The sequence below is a fragment of the Onthophagus taurus genome, unplaced genomic scaffold (assembly GCF_036711975.1).
Source record: "Onthophagus taurus isolate NC unplaced genomic scaffold, IU_Otau_3.0 ScKx7SY_14, whole genome shotgun sequence".
NCBI classification, from domain to species: domain Eukaryota; kingdom Metazoa; phylum Arthropoda; class Insecta; order Coleoptera; family Scarabaeidae; genus Onthophagus; species Onthophagus taurus.
In genome coordinates, this window is record NW_027248939.1 from 39896 (window position 1) to 61120 (window position 21225).

The 21225-nt window shown below is 32.0% G+C and overlaps 1 protein-coding gene and 2 long non-coding RNA genes across 3 annotated transcripts; 2 read left to right on the top strand and 1 right to left on the bottom strand.

The window, feature by feature from the left end:
- Window positions 1-4020: 4020 nt before the first annotated feature.
- On the top strand, window positions 4021-6258 carry LOC139432288 (uncharacterized). Its single transcript, XR_011642136.1, has 3 exons — window positions 4021-4124; window positions 4206-5224; window positions 5282-6258. It is a non-coding gene; the product is annotated as an uncharacterized lncRNA (long non-coding RNA).
- A 5432-nt stretch (window positions 6259-11690) lies between these two features.
- LOC139432293 (E3 SUMO-protein ligase ZBED1-like) lies at window positions 11691-13338 on the bottom strand. The gene has a single exon (XM_071200785.1). The coding sequence runs from the start codon at window positions 13242-13244 to the stop codon at window positions 11691-11693; it is 1554 nt and encodes a 517-aa protein (XP_071056886.1). The 5' UTR covers window positions 13245-13338.
- A 2129-nt stretch (window positions 13339-15467) lies between these two features.
- LOC139432322 (uncharacterized) lies at window positions 15468-16010 on the top strand. Its single transcript, XR_011642159.1, has 3 exons — window positions 15468-15561; window positions 15618-15766; window positions 15817-16010. It is a non-coding gene; the product is annotated as an uncharacterized lncRNA (long non-coding RNA).
- Window positions 16011-21225: the final 5215 nt, after the last annotated feature.

Below are 21225 nucleotides of genomic sequence, written 5' to 3' on the forward strand. Positions count from 1 at the left end.
TTTTATAAATTTAATTCGACTTTCATATCAAATTTCGAGACCTTTTTGTTAAATAATTAAATTGACCGATTGTTAATCTCATTGTAGAGTCTCTGAAAATGGCCATGGGCCGAAACTAGTAAGATTTAATTAAATAAATAATAAAACCAGTTTCAAAAGTACAATACTACGAATATTAAATTTAATTACCTTCTCACGAATCAAACAACTGGTATAATGGATTTTAACTATAATTATCTAAACAATATTGGTACTACAAAACTAATCCTAAACTACAAGAGATTAACATATCAGATCGAGCTGATTTTGCAAAGTACATATTAAGTTTAACAAAATATGTTTGAGAGAAGAATTATTTCCAAAATACACAGAATATAAACTACCTGAACACCTAACAAATTCACAAAAGAGATATATCCGTAGGAATCACATTAATAAAGAAAAGTCATCGAAAGTTAGATTCAATCAACAGAAAAATTAACTACATTTACAACATACTAGCAGATCAATTACATTATTTAGAGTTGCACGATATTATAGAACAAGCGAAACATTTTGATAGAAAGCGTTTAAACAATTCATGGAGAAACAAAAACAATAAAATAAACAGACTTAGGGACAAAGAACAAACATAAGACCACAAAAATCCTTCACTGTCAACACATACATTTCACCCGAGAATTACCAATTTATCCAACATTAACTTCAATTAAAAAGAACTGGATCTACTTAATAAAGGACAATAATACACCATAACACCCACGCATCTGGACCTGCCCAAATTGGCTATCGACCTAGAAAGTGCTGCCAACGGTGCTCAAGACTTTTTCCAAGTAATACAATTCTTTCTCCAGATGCATCGGAAAATGTATAAGGGAGAATAAAACCAAGCTGGATGGCCTTAAACGATGAACCAGTAAATATATTTAATCTTATGTGTTTCGACAATTTTGTCATCTTCGGACACAACTGCGGAGTAAAAGTAGAAAAACATTTTTTAATAAAAACATACAAAAAAGAAATTATCTATTATTTACCGTCAATTTGTTTGTTTGCACTTCATGTTTTACAACGAGAGAAAACGGAACTCTGTTACAGATCTGAATCTCTTTCTTACAACATGCTTCGAAATTTAAGGTTATGTAAATGAAAAACACCGCCAGCATCAGGTTAAATAACTTAAGAGGTGTACCGAGCAATAACGCCTTCATAAAACCAATATAAAAAAACTACAAACTATTGTATATAGATCAAATCGGAAGTAACAAAATTAAAATAGGATAAAGCAGATTAAAGAGAACTTAAAGTGAATATGATAAGTTAAGTTTAAGTTATCACTTATCACCTATGAACCCTGAAATTTCTTATTTCAAAGCTAAATACACCGTCAACAATAGAATAGAATCAATAGCATTAAAAACATTGAACTACCACAGAACTTTACACTTTTATCATTTGATGTCACAAACCTATACACAAATATTCCTATAGCAGAAACTTTGAACATTACTAAAGATATCATTAAAGAGAAAATTCCCCTAAGAGAAGTTAACCACATTTACAATTTATTAAAACTCTGTACAGAACAGAACTTTTTCCAATTTCAACAAAAATTCTATGTTTACAATGAAGGTTTACCCATGGGATCCCCTCTGAGTGGCCTCCTCTCTGATATTTTTCTTGATCAGATGGAAAATATTATTCTCGATCTTAACAACCCTATTAACAAGAACATCCTTTTATGGCGTAGATATGTGGATGACATTTTGATTATTTGGAACAATCACTATGACATACAAATTACTGATTTCATGATTACATTAACTCTTTTCATCCTAATATAAAATTTACCGTCGAATTAGAAAAAGAAAAACAACTTAAGGCTGTTCGACCGCTACGACAAACGTATTTCTAATAATACGCGTTAACCGTTTGAAATATCAAAAAAAGTTTCAAACAAAAGTTGTTTAAAAATGGAAAATCTATGCTTCTTCTGCGAGATATTTGATTAATTATTGTTAATTACCGAGATTATTAAGAAGCATTTTTAAAAGGGCTTAGAAGAGGCATAGATAATTATTAAACGAACACTTTTTCTAAATAAAATTTTTTGATATTTCATAAAATAAAGGAGGAAAATGAGAAATTCCCACGCCGAAATAAGGTAATAATTTCCTAATTTTTGTATTAGCTCTGCCCTCAAAGATTGGTGGTGTGGCGTACCAGTTTTAGCGAAATCGTGCGTATTCTATCTACCATTGCATCCTGTGAATCGATAACTTTTACGACTTCGTAGAAATATAAATTCATTCTTTAGGAATTAGCCATAAAAGCCCAAAAAAATATGAAATGAAATATAACTTACCATTTTTTAAAGTAGGTATATCCATCCTAATTCTTACGTTTCGTTTTAATAATTTAATTAAGATATGAATGTTTAATAAAAACAAAAATTTGAAGTAAATTCGATAGTAGACTAAAAATTAAAAAAATCCAGAATATAAATTAAATATATTATAATAAATAGTACTCCTATACAGTGTGCACAAATGCAATAATTGTTTGTTGAGTTAGATTTTTATTATTGATTAAAATTAATGAAATTTATTTACATGAATTATTTTGATACAAATAATCATCCAATGTATACGTTTTCATGTACTTTCATATTATTCCTAAGGCATATGAAGTATGTTACAACATTTTAACATTAGACTTTTCTGTTTTGAATCAACTGAAGATTGTCGCTATGTGTTGATTATTCGCCATAATGTACACACCTGTATATTATGTATTTAGGAATCTACAATAATTGAATATGTTTCTAAATTTTGTAAAACAAAAATAAATATAATCCTCAACAAAATCTTTTACTGTTCTAAATATTTAAGAAATACTTAAATTTATTTAATTTCTTTACCTAAGAATATATATAACTTTGGAATTTTTGTACTAGAGAGACGCAGGTACTGAAACCAGTCCCTTTTTACACACTAACTAAAATGTATTTATTTTATTTCTTTACGTAAGAATATTACTGTTTAATTTTGGTACTAGAGAGACGCAGGTATTGAAACCAGCCCGTTTTTACATCCCATAACAAAAAAGGGTTTATTTTACAACTTTGTTTTTCTAAAAGTCAAGAGATTTTTGAAACATTCCTTTCTCGAGTTGTCTTGGGTGAACATCGTGCACAGAGATAATTTTCGTTGTTAAACTAAAGTTTAGTGGAAGTTAGTGTTAATTTAGTGTTTACGTGTGTATAGTTAGTAGTTATTTAAGTTTGAGATAGTGACTTTTTATGAATTATGGTGAAAACAAGAAAATCACCTTCAAAGGTGTTGTCAAAAAAACGACAGTTTTTGATAAATAAAGCAGGGCACAAGTAAGTACGAATTTTTGACTTCACTTTAAATATTACCCAATTTGACACAATTTAAAAATATTAGTTATCAGATAAAACATGAGCTTTTAAACTATTCAAGAATAATTGTGACAAACATGTTATTTATATAAATATTTAATTCTTTTTATTTATTCGTACTTGCAGAAAAACTGTTTCCCATAATGTAACCACAGACCGTTCGTTAGATGAGATTTCTGTTGATTTAGGGTATGTATATATTATTTCCCAAAATTTTAATGAATTAATCTCAAAGTCGGTAAATATCAAAGGCAATAACATTATATTGTAAGGTTTTTTTAAAAAAGAATTATTTTTTTCCTAAATATCTTTAGTTTTTGGAAACGTATTTAATTCAACGTATGATATGTGCTTTACAGCATGTATCGAAAATTGAATTCAGATAAAATTTTGTAATGATAAATTACTCAATACTACGACTGTTTTTACAGAATGGAAGAACCACAATCACAAACAGTACATTTTCAAAACTTTACTGGTAGAAGAATAATTGATATTGCATCATTTTGGAGGCAAATAAAAGATATTAAACACGCACCCGCTTTTAATTGCACAATAGACTTATCCGACATTGTAGCCGAACGCCAAATTGGTTATGAATCTATTTTTACAATTAAATGTCAAATGTGCGGAATGGAATCTGAAGTACACACAAATGGCAATAAAGACGAATTAAATGTGAATACTTCAGCAGTAATCGGTAAGACTGTATTTACACAATAAAAAAAAATTGCGACGCGAACTGTATGTAAATATTTTAATATTTCACATATTCTAACAGGAATAGTGTCAATTGGTGCAGGATATTCCCAGCTGAAAGATTTTTTTTGTTAAATATTCCTAATATGACGCAGCGTCGATATAACAATATTCATACAAACTTACTAGAGGTAGTTGAAACTGTTGTTTCAAAACAATTAAAGGACGCCGGAGAAGAGGAAGTTGCCATTGCAAAAGGAAAGGGTGATGTAGATGATCATGGCGTTGCTCTTGTTAGTGTTGTGTCCGATGGTGCCTGGTCAAAGCGTTCATATCGAACGAATTATAACGCAGCATCAGGCGTGGGTGTGATCATAGGAGAAGCAACAAAAAAAATTCTGCACATAGGAGTACGCAATAGATATTGCAGGATTTGCACAGAGCATTTTACCAACCGACGTACACACAAATGTTTTAAAAATTGGTCTGGCCCATCCACCGCAATGGAATCGGACATTTTTCTTGAGGGATTCCAACATAGCGTGGGTGTACATGGCCTGAAATATATAAAATTAATAGGTGACGGGGATAGTAGTGTCACAAAAAAGTTAAATTCCGTTAAACCCTATGGGACATGTTTAATAGAAAAAGTAGAATGCATCAATCATTTATTACGGAATTTTAGCAATAAATTGGTTGAACTTTCTAAAAAAGTGCGTAGCACTAGTGGAAAATTCGTTCCACTACAACTTCGTAGAAAGATATCCACCAGTGTATTAAGATTTCGGGTAGCTATAAAAAAATCTGCCGAATATAGAAATGGACAAAATGTTCCATATGAACAAAAACTTTTATTATTTCAAAAAGATTTATCAAATATTCAATCCCATATATTTGGAGACCACTAAAACTGTGCCCAATACTTTTGTAATAAAGTAAATGGCGTAGATAATATATTTGCAAACGTAAAGGAATGCGGTTTAGAAGCAGATATCAACACCTGTTTGCAACGAATTATATCTAATTCTTCATCTTGTTTGCTGAATAAAAATAATAATAGCGCCGAGGAGTTCAATAGTTTAGTAAATAAATTTATTGGTGGTAAACGAGTATGTAAATATCATTAGTATTTTCCTTTTTTAATGTTCAGTTTTGCAGATCAATTTCTCTTTAGGGGGATCCTACCAACTACGGTGCCTCATTGCAGCAATTCTGTTCAATTGTCGAGAGCATTATTTAAAGAAAATTGCAGAAAATATGGGAAAGAAATTAGGACACTACACTAAAAAGTGTTGTGAACAAAAATATGAAATGTTGATGAAACGGCGAAAGACGCAGCAAGGGAAAAAACGTAAAAGGGTCAGACCAGTTGCACTAGAAGCGGACAGCGACTATGGAGATGTTGAATTACCACCACAAGAAGAAATTGCTAGAAGAAAAGAAGTTATATTCAATTTATTGAAAAAAACAAAAGAAGAAGCAGATATAATAGAAGTACGAACTAGAGGTCAATATAGCAATCCTTGTTGGAGACAAGAAAGGTTATATAGATTAACAGCTTCCAATTTTGGAGTAGTGTGCAAAAGAAAAGCATCAACACCACCGAACAATCTTTTAAAATGCCTATTGGCAAATAGTTTTCGAGAAAACAAAGCCACCGAATATGGTTGTCAATATGAAAACGCAGCAATAGAAGCTTTTCAAAATATTTCTGGCCTACATGTAGATCCATGTGGTTTATATGTAGGTCAAGGAGACTTTTATTTTTTAGGAGCCAGTCCAGATGGGGTAATCCATAGCAACAATTCCATTATAGAAGTTAAATGCCCATATAATTTAAGAAATATATCTATAGAACATGGCATCCGTACCAAAAAAATTAATATTTTTCAACATCGAAACGGCGAATTAAAATTAAAAACAAACCATAATTATTTTTACCAAATTCAAGGGCAACTTCAGATAACAAAAAAGGAAAAATGTTATTTTGTTGTGTGGAGTCCGATAGGACCCCCGCATATAGAAGAAATAAGTAAAGACGATAATTTTTTTAACTTAAAAATGAAAAACCAGTTACAATTATTTTTTACAAATGAAATGTTAAATGAAATCATTAAACAACCATTATAATGTTATTGTTGTAGTTTTTCTTGATTTCTTTAACTATACCTGAATATTTATGACATTTGGTTCTTATGTTTATCTTCTTCGTATCATAAAAGTAAGAGAATGAAAATACATATACATATTTAATCGTATTAGGTACGATTAATTACTATCAAATTATTCAAATTTTTCAAAGGTTTTAAAATAAAATTTTTTAAATTCAGAAGTTTTGGATTACGCGATAAAAACATTCAATATTATAATAATTATAATAGACATTTCTTTTTTACATCTGTTTTGTGACTGACGATAAAAAAAAATTTTTAGCAACTGATCTCGACCAATAGAAAAGCAGAGGCATTGTAATACCGATATATGCTATCCTTTTTTGAACTTTCGTTTCTCTTTCAACGAACTTATTCCCACGAAACGGTCGAACAGCCTTAACTTTTTAGACCTTACACTAATGAACATTAACAATGATATTGAATATAAGATATATCGAAAACCAACTCAAACTGATACAATAATTCCTCAAACATCTTTTCATCATTATTCACATAAAATATCTGCCATTAGATCTTACATTCATACTCCTTCTTCAGAAGAAAAAAAAAAACAATGAACTTCTAATTATAAAAACAATAGCAATTAATAATGGATTTTCCAATGATCAATTGATTCGTTCATTAATAAATTACAATTAAAACACAATCTCAATTCATCTACAGCTTTACAAAGTATAACACATAACGAAAATACCAACAATAAAATTTATAGATTTATAAATTTTGTAGGCAACATTAGTTATAACATAAAAGGATTTTTAAGAATTATAATATTGATGTTTCATTTAAAAATAACAACACCATAAAACAAAAGTTTTTCAATGCCAAAGACAGAATAGGTTTGTTAGATCAAAGTGAGGCATATAAACTACAATGTAACACTTGTAGTACTACCTACATAGGAGAAACTGGTAGATCCTTAAAAACCAGAATTAGAGAGCACCAGCACAACGATAATTCCAATTTCGGCAGACACATGCTTAATTCCAAACATGATTTTGACATACAGCAAAATGTTTCATTATTACATGCACATAACAAACTTTTCAAATTAAACCTTTTAGACCAATACGAGACAGACAAGTTTAAATTTAAAAATCCCCAAAATTGAATGCCTTAACGAGTAGATCTACAGTTCTAAAACTCCTTTTCTACCCCTTTCCCCAAAATGGAGAGGACCGCATGCATTCTTCGCACTTTTTGCGGTCCCAGCGGCCAACACCCACCTTCCTCCCCTATACCTACCCTTACTACCCTTTATCCCTTTTTTATAAATTAATTTAAAATCCACTTTTTTTACATCCCAAATGTTGAACTATATCACAACAAACTAACATTTATAAATTTTCAAATTATAACAAATTTACTACTTGTTTATACAGGCAACTTCGGATTACCTTTTTATGTTTACAACAAAATAAGTTACAATGTTTTTTCTTTGTCTCAGAGTCTGTTTCTAATTTTTAACTATTTTAAGTTGCTTTACTTTTATTTTCAAATTAATTACGTTTCATCTTTTACAAAAATGGTGTTTTCTCTCTTATATTTTTTCGTTACGACTTATGTACTAAAACGTCACAACTCCTTTCTTCGTTCTTCCTTTTTAACGTGTCGATCTGTTGTTTGTCGTAACCTCAAAGTAATTTTATTTAAAATACTTGCAATTACACTTAATACTTTGCAATATGACATCTTAGTTAACTCTTATGACATTGTAAGTACACTTTTATATTTTTTATATGATTTCTTATATTTACTTGTTGTATGTTTTATAAATTTAATTCGACTTTCATATCAAATTTCGAAACCTTTATGTTAAATAATTAAATTGACCGATTGTTAATCTCATTGTAGACTCTGAAGATGGCCATGGGCCGAAACTAGTAAGACTTAATTAAATAAATAATAAAACCAGTTTCAAAAGTACAATACTAAGAATATTAAATTTAATTACCTTCTCACGAATCAAACAACTGGTATAATGGATTTTAACCATAATTATCTAAAAGTTATATAACCTAAATAATTCCGTTAAAACCCTAAACCTTTATGTATGTCAGGAGCATTTCTTCGATTCAGTTTGTATGCAAGATTAAAAGCTTGTTAAAATGTTTGTTATAATATATAAATATAATAAATATTCTGTTGTGGTACATGTTGCTGTATTAATCGCAAATTGGATATGTGGGAGTTTCTCATCCCATGTTGCGTGATCATTTCCCGCAAAGATATCCAACTGTGGTTTTAAATTACGGTTTTTCCATTCTACTGTGTTTGCTTCAGGATGATATACAGGATTCAAAGTCTGCTTGACATCCAGTATATACATGGTTTGCTGCATTACCTTGGAAACAAATTGTATGCCATTATCACTAAGAACTCGTCTTAGTAAGTCATATCGGAGAAATACTTCTTCTACCAAAATTTGAGCACACACGACGGCTGTTGCTTCTTTTATTGGGAAAAATTCCACCCATTTTGTAGAAGTATCTTCCACAATAAAAATCCATCGATTTTTCGTTGCTGTTTCGAGTAATGAGCCAAATGGGTTCGGAGTGAAAAAGGTAATGCTTGGAGGGCGTTGAAGTCGGTAGGTATGGGCGGTATTGCGGGCAATTCAATACCAGGGCATCTTCAACGACCTGATGATTTAAATTTTTATTATGTCAATTCTGTTTCATCTTTATTACCTTTCGATGATGATTTGTACAGATATTATAGTAGTAATCGAATTAATAGTAACACTTTTACATTTCAAAGGATAAGTAACTCTGACATATACGAAATTATAAATTCTATAAAAACAAGTGCAGCAGGAATAGATACATTGAATATAAACTTAATTAAACTTTGTTGTCTTTACATTACAGATTATATCACACATATAATAAATCATTGTTTGACGGAGGGTGTTTTTCCAATAGAGTGGAAGATAGCACTGGTAAAGCCGTTGCCTAAAGTTAGTCGGCCCTTAGTGTTTGCTGATCTCAGACCTATAAGTGTACTTCCGGTGATATCAAAGATTGCCGAAAAGGATATTGCTGGCCAGCTGCAACGCTATATTAATAAAAATAAAATCTTACTAGATGTACAGTCTGGATTGAATGTTGACGATATTGTGAGGGAGTTGGATACGGGTAAAGCTACTGTATTGTGTCTGCTAGATTTTTCGAAGGCATTCGATACGATTGATCATGAACTGTTGCTATCTGTGTTACAGTTTATTGGGCTGGATGATATTGCAGTCACTTTGCTATATAATTATATAACGCATCGGCAACAAGATGTTATTATAGATGAGGTATTATCGTGTCCTATTCATTTAAGGTCCGGTGTGCCGCAGGGTTCTGTCCTGGGTCCGCTTCTATACACTGTTTACACTAGTAGATTTTATTCTCACTTAAAATATTGCAGAATACATTTTTATGCAGACGACACTCAGTTGTACCACAGTTTGTTGCCAACATAGTGTGCGTTAGCTAATCAACACATTAATGATGACTTGCGGAATGTTGTTGAGATCTCTCGCAGGCATGGCCTTAAAATTAACTCCATGAAAACTAAACTGGTTTTATTCTCATCGCAAAAATATCGTGATTCAATTAAGTCTAGCCTTGATATTTGTGTTGGTGACGTGAGGGTACCCTTTGCAGCGTCGGCAAAGACTTTGGGCCTGATTATTGACGAAAAGCTGAGATTTATTGATCATATAAATAAATGTACTCAGAGAGCTTACGCTAATTTGCGGTCAAGATATAGCAACAGAAAGTTTTTAAACAAAAAAATTAAAACTATGCTTTGTAATGCGTTGGTTCTTTCCCATTTCAACTTCTGCGATGTCGTGTATTCTCCCTTTATTACAGCGCTTACAACTCAAAGAATACAACGAGTGCAAAGTTCTTGTTTGAGGCTGATTTTTGCTGTTCGGCGTCGCCAACATATAAGTCATAAGTTGCGGGAGGTAAATTGGTTAAATATGAAGCAGCGACGAGCTCTGCATTCAGCGCGTTTATATTTTACAATACTAAAAACTGAAAAGCCACCGTATCTATATAGAAAAATAGTATTTCGATCAGACGTACACACAATAAATGTCCGTTTTAAAGGTACACTAACTCCTCTACACTCGCTTGAATTTTTTAAAAATTCGTTTACGTTTCAGATTACAACAGTTATTAACAGTCTCCCGATAGATATCAGAAGTTGTAATACGATAAGGTCATTCAAAAATAAATTATTTGTTCATTTATTTAGTGCATAATTTGATTTACGATGATATAGCAGCCGTCGCCGTGACATCGCTGAGTTTAAATATTAGAGGGTGTGCAAGGTTCTCACTACAGATGGCAATATTATTTGCTGTTTCTTTTTCTTTTGAATTATTGTTTTATATTATTATGTTTTGGTTGTATTATTATTATTATTATTTTTTGGTATTATTTTCGTTATTATATTACGTATCTGTTTTTTTTCGCTCTCTTAAGGTTAAGTTGAAAATCAGTATTATACTGAACTTCGCCTTTTCGTTCACCTTTTTATTAGTGATGGGCATAATCGAATGACCATAATCGATTATCCGATTATACACGATCATTCGAGGTATCGATTATTCTAAAAAATAATCGATTATAATAAAATAATCGAATGAAATAATCGAATAAAATAATCGATTATTTTTCCATTCGATTATATTTCTATTCGATTATTTTTTCATTCGATGTTGAAAGTTAAAATAAAATTCTATATAAAATATTGACTGACATACTACTTCAAGGCTGTTTTGGGAATTTACCGACTTCTCTGAATGTCTCATTTTAATATTTAAATTAAATAGAGCCTCAAATGATTAGTAAAATCGACGTTTTATGTTTGTATTCATTACTAGTTGTTTAATATGAAGTAAAAAAAGAATGATTATTTGATTCCCCATGATAATATGGAGGATGGTCAGTCAAAATACATATTTCAAAGAAAATATTTATTGCACTACATATTACTATTTAAAAACATGATTTCGTTGATCATATTGCTGCTTAACCTACTCCTTCTGTCCTTTGTTAACTCGCCTGCTTTTGAGAATACCCTCTCAGATGGCACTGATGTTGCTGGCACGCAGAGGTACTTATTTGCAAGTTTATATAGTTCCGGGAACATCTCCTTCTTGGACTCCCAAAAGTCTAAAGGATTCAGCTTCCTATCTACCAATGGTAGGTCTAGGTACTGATTTATTTGTGCTTCGGCAGAATGTGTAGGTGTGGACGCGCTGAATTCCTGCTTAGCCTTTATATCAAAATGCTCCCAAAGTAAACTAGCTTGGTTCTCGCTGGAATCTAAAATTTATATTCAAATATACTCTATTATCGAACTATTGCAATAACAAACAAAAAAAACTTTTAACGAAAATGAGTTAATAGTAATAATTTACCTACACGCCCCTGAGTACAAGGTATTTCAGAATTTGGAGTTTCTAGATGCTGAGTGATAGTCACAATCAAATCCTCTACTTCTTGTGTAATCCATTTAAGGGCTTGATTACCATTTATTACCTTATCAAAGGCCAATATCTTTAATCTGGGGTCCAATAATGTCGCCTTTGCACAAATTTTTGATGATTCAACATAACCCAATCTCCTCAATAGGATATCATGAAAATTAGTTTGCAATATCTTTCCCGTGGAAGTTATTGGTTGTGCATTCTCAACAGCGTGTTGGACACCACGAATTAAGGGGATAATAATGGACAACGTTATATATTTTTCTCCCGACAACTCGGAAGTCATAGCTTCAATAGGTTTTAAAATACATATGCAGTCTTTAATTAGTGCCCAGTCTTCCGATGACAAAAGTGAAGGTGATCCGGGAAGATTGGACATTGCTGCTGACAACGGAACTTTTAATTCCTCTAATCTTTGCATCATCGCCAAGCAAGAATTCCATCTTGTTGAAACGTCCTGTTTCACTTTTAGCAGAGGAAGTTTCATTTGATCGTGCATTTTGGCCAGTTCACCAGATGCTACAGTGCTTCTTTTAAAGTGTCCCACAATATTTTTGCATTTCTCGAGCAATTGCTGTAGATCTGCATGTTTGAGGGTGTCCATGGTACATAGGTTCAGCGTATGTGCTATGCAGGGTTGGTGAGTCTTATTGAGATGAACAGTGATAGCGTTTCTCATATTTGAAGCGTTATCTGTTACAATACAGTGAACTTTTTCAAAGATATCCCAACTTTCAAAAACTTCGCGAAGTGAGCTGGCAACATTTCCTGCTGAATGACGATCAACCAATTGTTTTGTTTCCAGTAGGTAACTGTTCAATTGGCTTCCGTTTATATAATGAGCAGTAACTGCCAAAAATGCTTTCGTAGATGATGATGTCCATATATCTGTTGTTGTAGACAAATTTGACGACAAATTCAACTCATTTTTTACCTTACTCAACGTCGCTGTATATATATTTAGTATAAGGGAAGTTGTAATTTTTTTTCGACTTGGTAAGTCATAATGCCCATTAAGTTTATTTGTATATTTCATGAACCCCTTATTTTCAACAATGGATAAGGGCTGAAAATCAGAAACTATCATTTCAACTAAACTTTGATCTATTTCGGTTTGCTCATTTTCTGAAATACTATATGTTTGTGTTTTTCCGTAAAGAGCAACTTGACGTTTACGTTTGGAAGGCGGTGGGTGTATTATAGAATGTTGTGAGGAAGTTTCAGTTGTAGAAGTTGACGGGAGTGTACCTCGAATTTCTTCGCATGATGTATCTTGAGAAGGTTTAGATTTTTGTAATAATAAGGCTGGGTGCTTTCGTTTTAGGTGTTCACTTAAATTTGTAGTATTGCCAAAGAATTTAAATTCTCGCTTACATTCACTACACATTGAGATATCTCCTCTTCGTACAAAATGATCCCAGACGAAGGATCTCTTTGCAGTTTGTCGAGGCATATCATTAAATCTTAATAAACACAGAACAATACACAAACACTTGACCTGGTTGCGCGAGTTTGTGCTCGAGTGAACGACGAACGTAGTTCGGGTAGGGGTGTGCAACGTGTATATATTTACAGCGAGTTTCAAAGAATTCGGTAAATCCCCGTAACAGCCCTCTGAAGTAGTAATACTGTAAATATTTTAGATAGAATTTTATTTCAACTTTCATCATCGAATGAAAATATAATCGAATGGAAAAACAATCGACTATTTCATTCGATTATTTTATAATTGATTATTTTATTCGATTATAAAATAATCTATTAATAATCAATTATTCATATATCTCGATTATGCCCATCACTACTTTTTATTTGCATAAAATATAATTTGTATAATTTATATAGGTGTAAGTGAACGAATAAAGTCATATATTATTATTATTAAATAGATCAATAGACAATACTTCAAATCTTCGGTTGTAAGTAGGAGTTTGCAATAAACCCGCTGGTTTTAAATTGGTTGGTTTATACTTTTGGCAAGGGACACATGCCTTAACATAGTTCTGGAGATAGCGCCTCATTCCAGGCCAATAGTACCTTTTTGCTATTCGTTCAATGGTTTTTTCTCGGATTCATAGTGCCCTGCGGTTGCATCATCATGGTATTCTCTCATGATTTCGGCTCTGCATTGTGATGGCACTACATATTGTGCTTCTTCCTCATCTGATTCTGCAGAATAACGAAGAAACACCATTGTTCATTAAATAACCTTTTCCCGTCCTATGGGCGTACTCTTTATTCTTAGGAACAGTTTCAAAGGATTTGAAAATCTTGTCCAACTCTGGATCTGCCAATTGATCAGACCACAATTTCTCTAAACTATATTCTTTTATAAATGAAACACAACCAGAAGGAAGGACACCTTTACACGTTAAGGACAGGAATAACTGAAAGGAAAAATTAGCAGCGCCGGGACTCGAACCCAGGTCTCCCGTTTGCCGGACGGTTGCACTGACCTCTATGCTACGCCACAAGGTGTAGGGAAATTAACAGACAAGGATTCCTTTCAACCTGTACATTTCTGGACCGCATTCGCACCGTCCGGCAAACGGGAGACCTGGGTTCGAGTCCCGGCGCTGCTAATTTTTCCTTTCAGTTATTCCTGTCCTTAACGTGTAAAGGTGTCCTTCCTTCTGGTTGTGTTTCATTTATATGTTACATACACGTTTATATTAATTCCACTTATTGTTTATATATTCTTTTAGATCAACAGTTACTGTACATACACTAGTGTAGTTTCTCTCAGCAGTTGTCAATAATCATAAGCATAATTGCGTGCATCTGTATTTAATGTGAATGGTTTCGCAAACATTGCATTGATTTCCAAACTTTATCTTTCTAAGATTTTTTAACTTTGAAGGTCAGGATTTAAACCAAAAATTTTTACAAGAATCTTCATTTTGACTCTAGTATTTGTGATTAAAATTGTCCCACGACTTACAGAAACACACTGTATATATTTATGTATGTAATTTTGCAGAGTATCATTGAAAAATCCATTGTTGTGCAATGTCTCATTCGTTTGTATATTTTACTTTCATTGTGACTGTGCTTGATTTTAAAATGTTTTTACTGATTCATATGTATATACTTAAATTAACTTGATTATCATCTACATAGAATTGATGTAAGTTATTTATTTATAACGATTAATATTTTAATGAGATAATTGTGTTTCCACTTAAATAGATATTGTTTGATGATGAAGTAATTCGAAACCGGTACCAATAAATATTTAATATGCAAGTCAGAAGTTTTCTTAAATTACTTTTTTATATAGAAGAAATATATAACCTTAATTGGTACGCAGCGGATGTATCAATGCATAAAAACATTCTAATTCATACAACGCAAAAAGCACTCGCAGTCGAGCTCCCATTCTTTGGTCAATTCTCCCTTGTTGCATCGGAAGATATTTTTTAATTACTTAATTTTAAATTAATACAAAACATATTATTTAAGGAATACCAAAAAGTTTACGTTTTCTATAATTGGATACTAAAAATTATGAATTAAAGATTCATTTATCAAATATTTAGCACTTACTTTTAGATGACACTTTTGATGTTTATGATTTCACGCACCAACGCTTCTTACATTAACATATTCTAATATTTAGTATTTGCAAAAGATGAAGAGAAAAAGGATAAAAAATGAATTAGGAACATGCGCAAAACATCAAAACGGTTCTATAAAAGACCCCACAAGCTAAAAGCACACCAGAATCCAGCAACTACAGTTCACAAGTTTTTCAAGTAAGCTCAAATAAGGTAAAGATGAAAAAGTTTTTAATTTAATTTTAATTCTAATGGAGTTAACTTTTTAGTATGAATCATTTAATTATTTTTGCCCTGACGTTACTCTGCATTTCGAAATCGGTCGATTCTGTACCCATCATCAACTGCGAACCAAATTCGTTATCTGAGACTTCGAGTGAACTCCAACAACTTTGTTATTATATTATGAAAAATATGAGTAATTAAATATAACAATCAATTAATTCTTTTTGAAAATTTTTTTTTTAGTTGTAGGTGACACCATTGGGGATAAGCACTCAGAACGGGGAATCAAGAGACAAGCAGTTGATCACGTGTTTTTGCGCTTCGGTAAACGATTTGGCTTCTAAATGACTAACTCTAATTGATTTTATAATTATCACAAAATTGTACTCACTTTATTATAGTAAAATATTTAAAGAATAAAAACTAAAATTGTGGAACTTGTGTAAGTTTGTTCTAATATTCACTGTTACTTCGAATAAATTCATCGAGATATCGGTGCAATTATTCTTCCTTACTCAAATTCTCATTAGTAGGTTTAACAGCCATTAATTCATCTACGGGTAATGTGTCCTAATCGTCTGAAAAGACATTTATTTGTATTTATCTTGTAACTGCACAGATGCGGACTACTGTCGACACCATGATTCTATTTGAGCAATATTTAAGTTGCGTATTTTTATTTTTCGCGTTTAGCGACAATATGTTGCACATATCGCGATGAATAGTTAGTTAGTTCATAATAGGCACATAATTTATCAATCATTTCACCGCTCAACTTTCCCCTTGATATTCATATAATGTACATATGTGTACATAGGATATTCTATTAGAAAATATAATGTGGACAGTTTTTCCAGAAAAATTAAAACTAATAAACAATTTTTTGTGCTAAAATATCTGGGTTAATAAATAAAAAGCGGCTATAATGGTTCCAACTATGGTTTCCATTAGCAAAAATACAAGTTTGTGTCATAACTCAAAAATTATTGCTTAAATAAAAAAATCAGTTACACTGCTTTATTAAAGATGTAATACCCTACAAATTGTTCCTTTACATATTTTTCCTAAAATCAATAATAGCGGAGCCATAGGTATCTAACCATATAACAAAAAAAAGGTTTTTTTTAGATATCTAGTTAGCCATGCATTTAATCCAAAAAACAAAAAGCTCATTAAATTGAGTTCATGGAACTGCAATTCTTTCCCTATTTAATCGTCTCTCTATCTCCGCTAGTTTTCGAGATCTCCATACTAAACATGGAAAAAAACTCACCCTGTATACATATACATTTTCCAATATACAGGGTGAGACAGAAAGAATCGGAAATCCGAATACCGGAGATACTAGACACCAAAATATGATGATTTAACCTAACATATCTTATACAAATGTCAGTGGTTTTCGAGGCACAGGGTGTTGAAAGTTAAATTCTTATTTCGAAATTTCTTGATAATTTTGAAGCTTTTTGTACTATTAGCATAAAATTTCTTAGTTTTATGTTTTCAAGCATGAGAAATACGAATTTGAACCTTGTTTTGTTATTGCTCGTAGAGGCCGCTAGATACACACTGCTCGTTCGATAAATCAAATCATAAGTTTTTTGGCTGTGGAGCTACGACCAATAAGAGCCACAAATCACAAAGAGCATTGAATTTTACATAAAAAAGGTACTCTTATTTAAATTGTCTAACAATAAGTCTATCAGTTTTCGATTTATTTACTTTTAAATGTTTAAATGTATTTTTTTTTTTTTTTTAATTTTTATTTTTTAACATAAGCACAATTGGCTTATTTTTCCGCTTATGTTTCGACAATTGCTTGTTAATTGTCAACATTGATCTAATTTCCGTGCGCAATAATCATTTTTACCAACAATAAAGTTACTACCAATTTGAAAATGCCACGACGTAAGAGTTTTCTAACAGTGAGAAATCCAGATTTAAAGCCACTGGATTTTTGAATATAGTCACAATATTCCATTGTTATTAATTAATTGTTATTGTTATCGATTATTACTGTTACTAATTGCTATAGTTACTGTGTGTTATTGATTTTAAATGTTAACCTTAAAATTACTTTGAAACAATTAAAAGCAGATAACTTGGAAACCAGTAGACTTAGACAATGTAAGCAAGGCAACCTTTTTTGTGTAGGATTGAAAGCTCCTTCAGATTTTTGGTTCTAATTCACCATACCTCAACTGACAAAATAGTCATGACTTGATATCTCAAACGTGCAGTGTGTATCTAGCGCCCTCTACGAGTAATCACAAAACAAATTTCAAATTCGTATTTCTTATGCTCGAAAACATATAACTACCAAATTTTATGTTAATAATACAAAAAGCTTCAAAATTATCAAGAAATTTCGAAATAAGAATTTAAATTTCAACACCCTGTGTCTTGAAAACCAGCGACATTTGTATAAGAGATGTTAGGTTAAATCGTCATATTTTGGTGTCTAGTGTCTCCGGTATTCGGATTTCCCATTCTTCCTGACTCACCCTGTATAATATAAACTTACAAAATGGATTCATACAATCAATGTATATACAGTGTCCGCTAAACAGTCAGCAACACCGTGTTTTTTGGTTCCATTACACCCACGTTTCTGAAATTATTTTTATATGGGATGTTCATCCTGATCATGGTCGCCATTTCCGGTCCACCGGAAGAAAATAACAAAATTGTTATTTTAAACTTAACGCTATAGTTTTTATTACACATTCAAATTCTTAATACAAAAACCAGTTGACTTTAATAAGGATGGTTGATACCATCCCATAGCTTTTCATTTGCTTTGACAGTTATCAATACGTTTTTTTAAATCACATTTCCCAGCCAATGTATAAGCAAGAAAGTTGCAAATGGAACATAATTAATTGTATCGATCTATCTTACGTAGGGTGGCCAAAAATTGTATGTATTGTATGTGTTGGTTGTTTGAATTATGATTACTGTTTATAATAAGAGGTTGGTAACACGAAAAGGTGGCATGAGCAATCAATGGAAGAACAAGGCCACGCGTAACAGATCAGAGTTGGCATTGCTAATAAGTAATTAGTATAATAATAATTTTTAGTAAGAAGTAAGAACGTTATTAATTGTATGAATATAAATATAATAAGTAACGGTGTTCCAGTTTATTAAATTAACGAAGTATTGAACAGTATGTATTGTACTCTATTCCATCAAATAGAGTATTTAATTCCACACAACTTATTAAGAGGAGTCCCTACACCTATCTGTTACAGTTATTAATTTATAAGGGAACAATATACAAAAGGACATTGTGTATAAGGTAGATCGATACAACATAATTACGTCCCATTTATGAACACTTGATATGTAATTATACAAATTTATGTAAACTTATAGATTTTTCGGAGGATTAAATACTGCTTCCGTTTTTCCTCTTTTTTCTGTCTTGAAACTTAATACTGCTTGAAGAAGGATAAATACAACTTGCTTCGGGTTAAATACTGCTTTCAAACGACTTAATACTGTTTGCAGAATACTTAATGCTGCGGATGGAAGGCTAAACACTTCTTTCAGAGTATTAAACACTGCTTCAATTAAATATTACTTGAAACGGCTAAATACTGCTTCGGGGTGACATAATACTGCGGGCAGAAGGTTAAATACTGACTACAGAGGGCTAAATACTGCTTGAAAAAGGCTAAATGCAGCTTACTGCTGGTCAAATACTGCTTCCAAATGACTTAATACTGTTTGCAGAAGGCTAAAAACTGTTTGTAGAAGACTAAATACTAATTGCAAAGGACTTGACATTAATACAGAAGGCTAAACACTGCCTGCAAATTGTTAAATACGGCTTCCAGATTACTTTAAGCTTTTGCAGAAGACTTAATATTATTTGCAGAAGACTAAATACTGATTATAGAAGACTTAATACATTTTGCAGAAGACTAAATATTCATTGCACAAGACTCAATACTACAGACAGAGGACAAAATACTGTATACACAGCATTAAATGCTACTTCCACAAGTGTTTATACTGTTTGCAGAAAACTATATACTGTTTGTAGAATACATAATATTGAGGGCAGAAGGCTAAATAATGCTTGAAGAACAATTAATACAGTTTACAGGAGACTAAATACTGCTTCTAGAAGACTGATTACTGCTTTCAGAAGGCTCAATATGACTTTCAGAAGTCGAAATATTACTGGCAAAATACTTAACACTGCTGTAAGGTATGACTAAGTGGGTATAAATGTCATTAATATTAAGTAGATTATAAGTAGAAAGCCAATTAATAAAGTTGATATGGAACATAAGAAGGTTAGTTGTTGCAACCATGTTTCCATTAAGTTTAGAATCAGTAGAGTATAAATGAATGTAATAAGAGAAGAGTATACGAGACTGTGAACACGTCATTCCATGTAGTAAATACAAACGTTAATTATCCAAAGAGATTTTTACTACATACTCCTCATTAAAACTCAAGAATAACATAAGTTATTATCGCACTGGCAGGATCGCCATGTAATCATGGCGATCCTGCCAGTGCGATTCAGCGGAAGACATTATGGGGAAACAAATGCCCAAAGAAGTAAACGAATAAATCAAAAAATCAACGAAGTTTCCACTGCTACCATGCTAAGGGTAATTGGATTCGCCGGAGTTGCTATTTTCTTTATTTGCTGTTGCTGCGTCAGGTTAGGGGAAGTTAGGCAGAATTTTAATTTAACATGTCATGCTACTAGAAACATTAGTACCGTAAAATGGGGTGAAATCGTGCCTCCATGGTGAGAATGTGCCACACGGTTATTTTACATATCCACATATACGAAAGTAAGGAGGAAAACCATAGGTGACCAACCAATTTTACGTTATGTTAAAGATTAAATGTAAACGACACAACAATATTGAACACTAACAATGGAAATTAGAAACACTATCGGCACGGTAAAGGATGTTATAAACTTTTTTAGGAAATCCACAATACGTAGGAATTCAATGCCTAACTTTCACGACTGTGTGAGACTAATTAGTCTGAGAGAATTCGAAATAATACATCCCTGAGATTGTCAAGGCATTTCAAAAACTATCTATCGAAGGAAACTACGCCAACAAAAACAGGTTATTGGTAGCATTGAAATGCTATCAAATCCTCATTAATTGTTGCTTTAACTGTAATAGTAAAATACACGGGTGCAAGTTTGATCAAGTCGCAAGAACATCTTAATTAATTTTCTGCTACAATATCTGGTCTCTTATCAGTAGCTTGTGGTTTTCCATTGCCAAAATCTAGTCGTCTGATCCTTCATTAGCAGCACCTTCCGTTCACAGGTCTAGTCTTCTTTTCTACAAATAGTCTCAAGTTTTCTGTAAGCATTATCTAATCTTCTGCAAATAGTATCTATCCTTCTATTTGCATAATATATACTTGGATATCGATCTTGACTCAAGGTTCTCTCCTTCACTCCTGAAACCTCAAGATCAAGGTTATGCAGTGTATTCTGTTCAGCGCAGTTCGGTGTGGTGTCTCTACGCAGATTTAATCGATAATAAAGTTCAAAACTGAACTCTTTCTTAGATGTAATAGTCGAACACATGCACGCACAAAGTTATTAGAATTCTTTAGTCAGCTCTCCCGTATAGCCCCTATAGACTCATCACTTAC

Excerpts from the sequence above, each read along its gene's own strand:
- LOC139432293 (XM_071200785.1), bottom strand. The coding sequence starts at position 13,244 with ATGCCTCGACAAACTGCAAAGAGATCCTTCGTCTGGGATCATTTTGTA.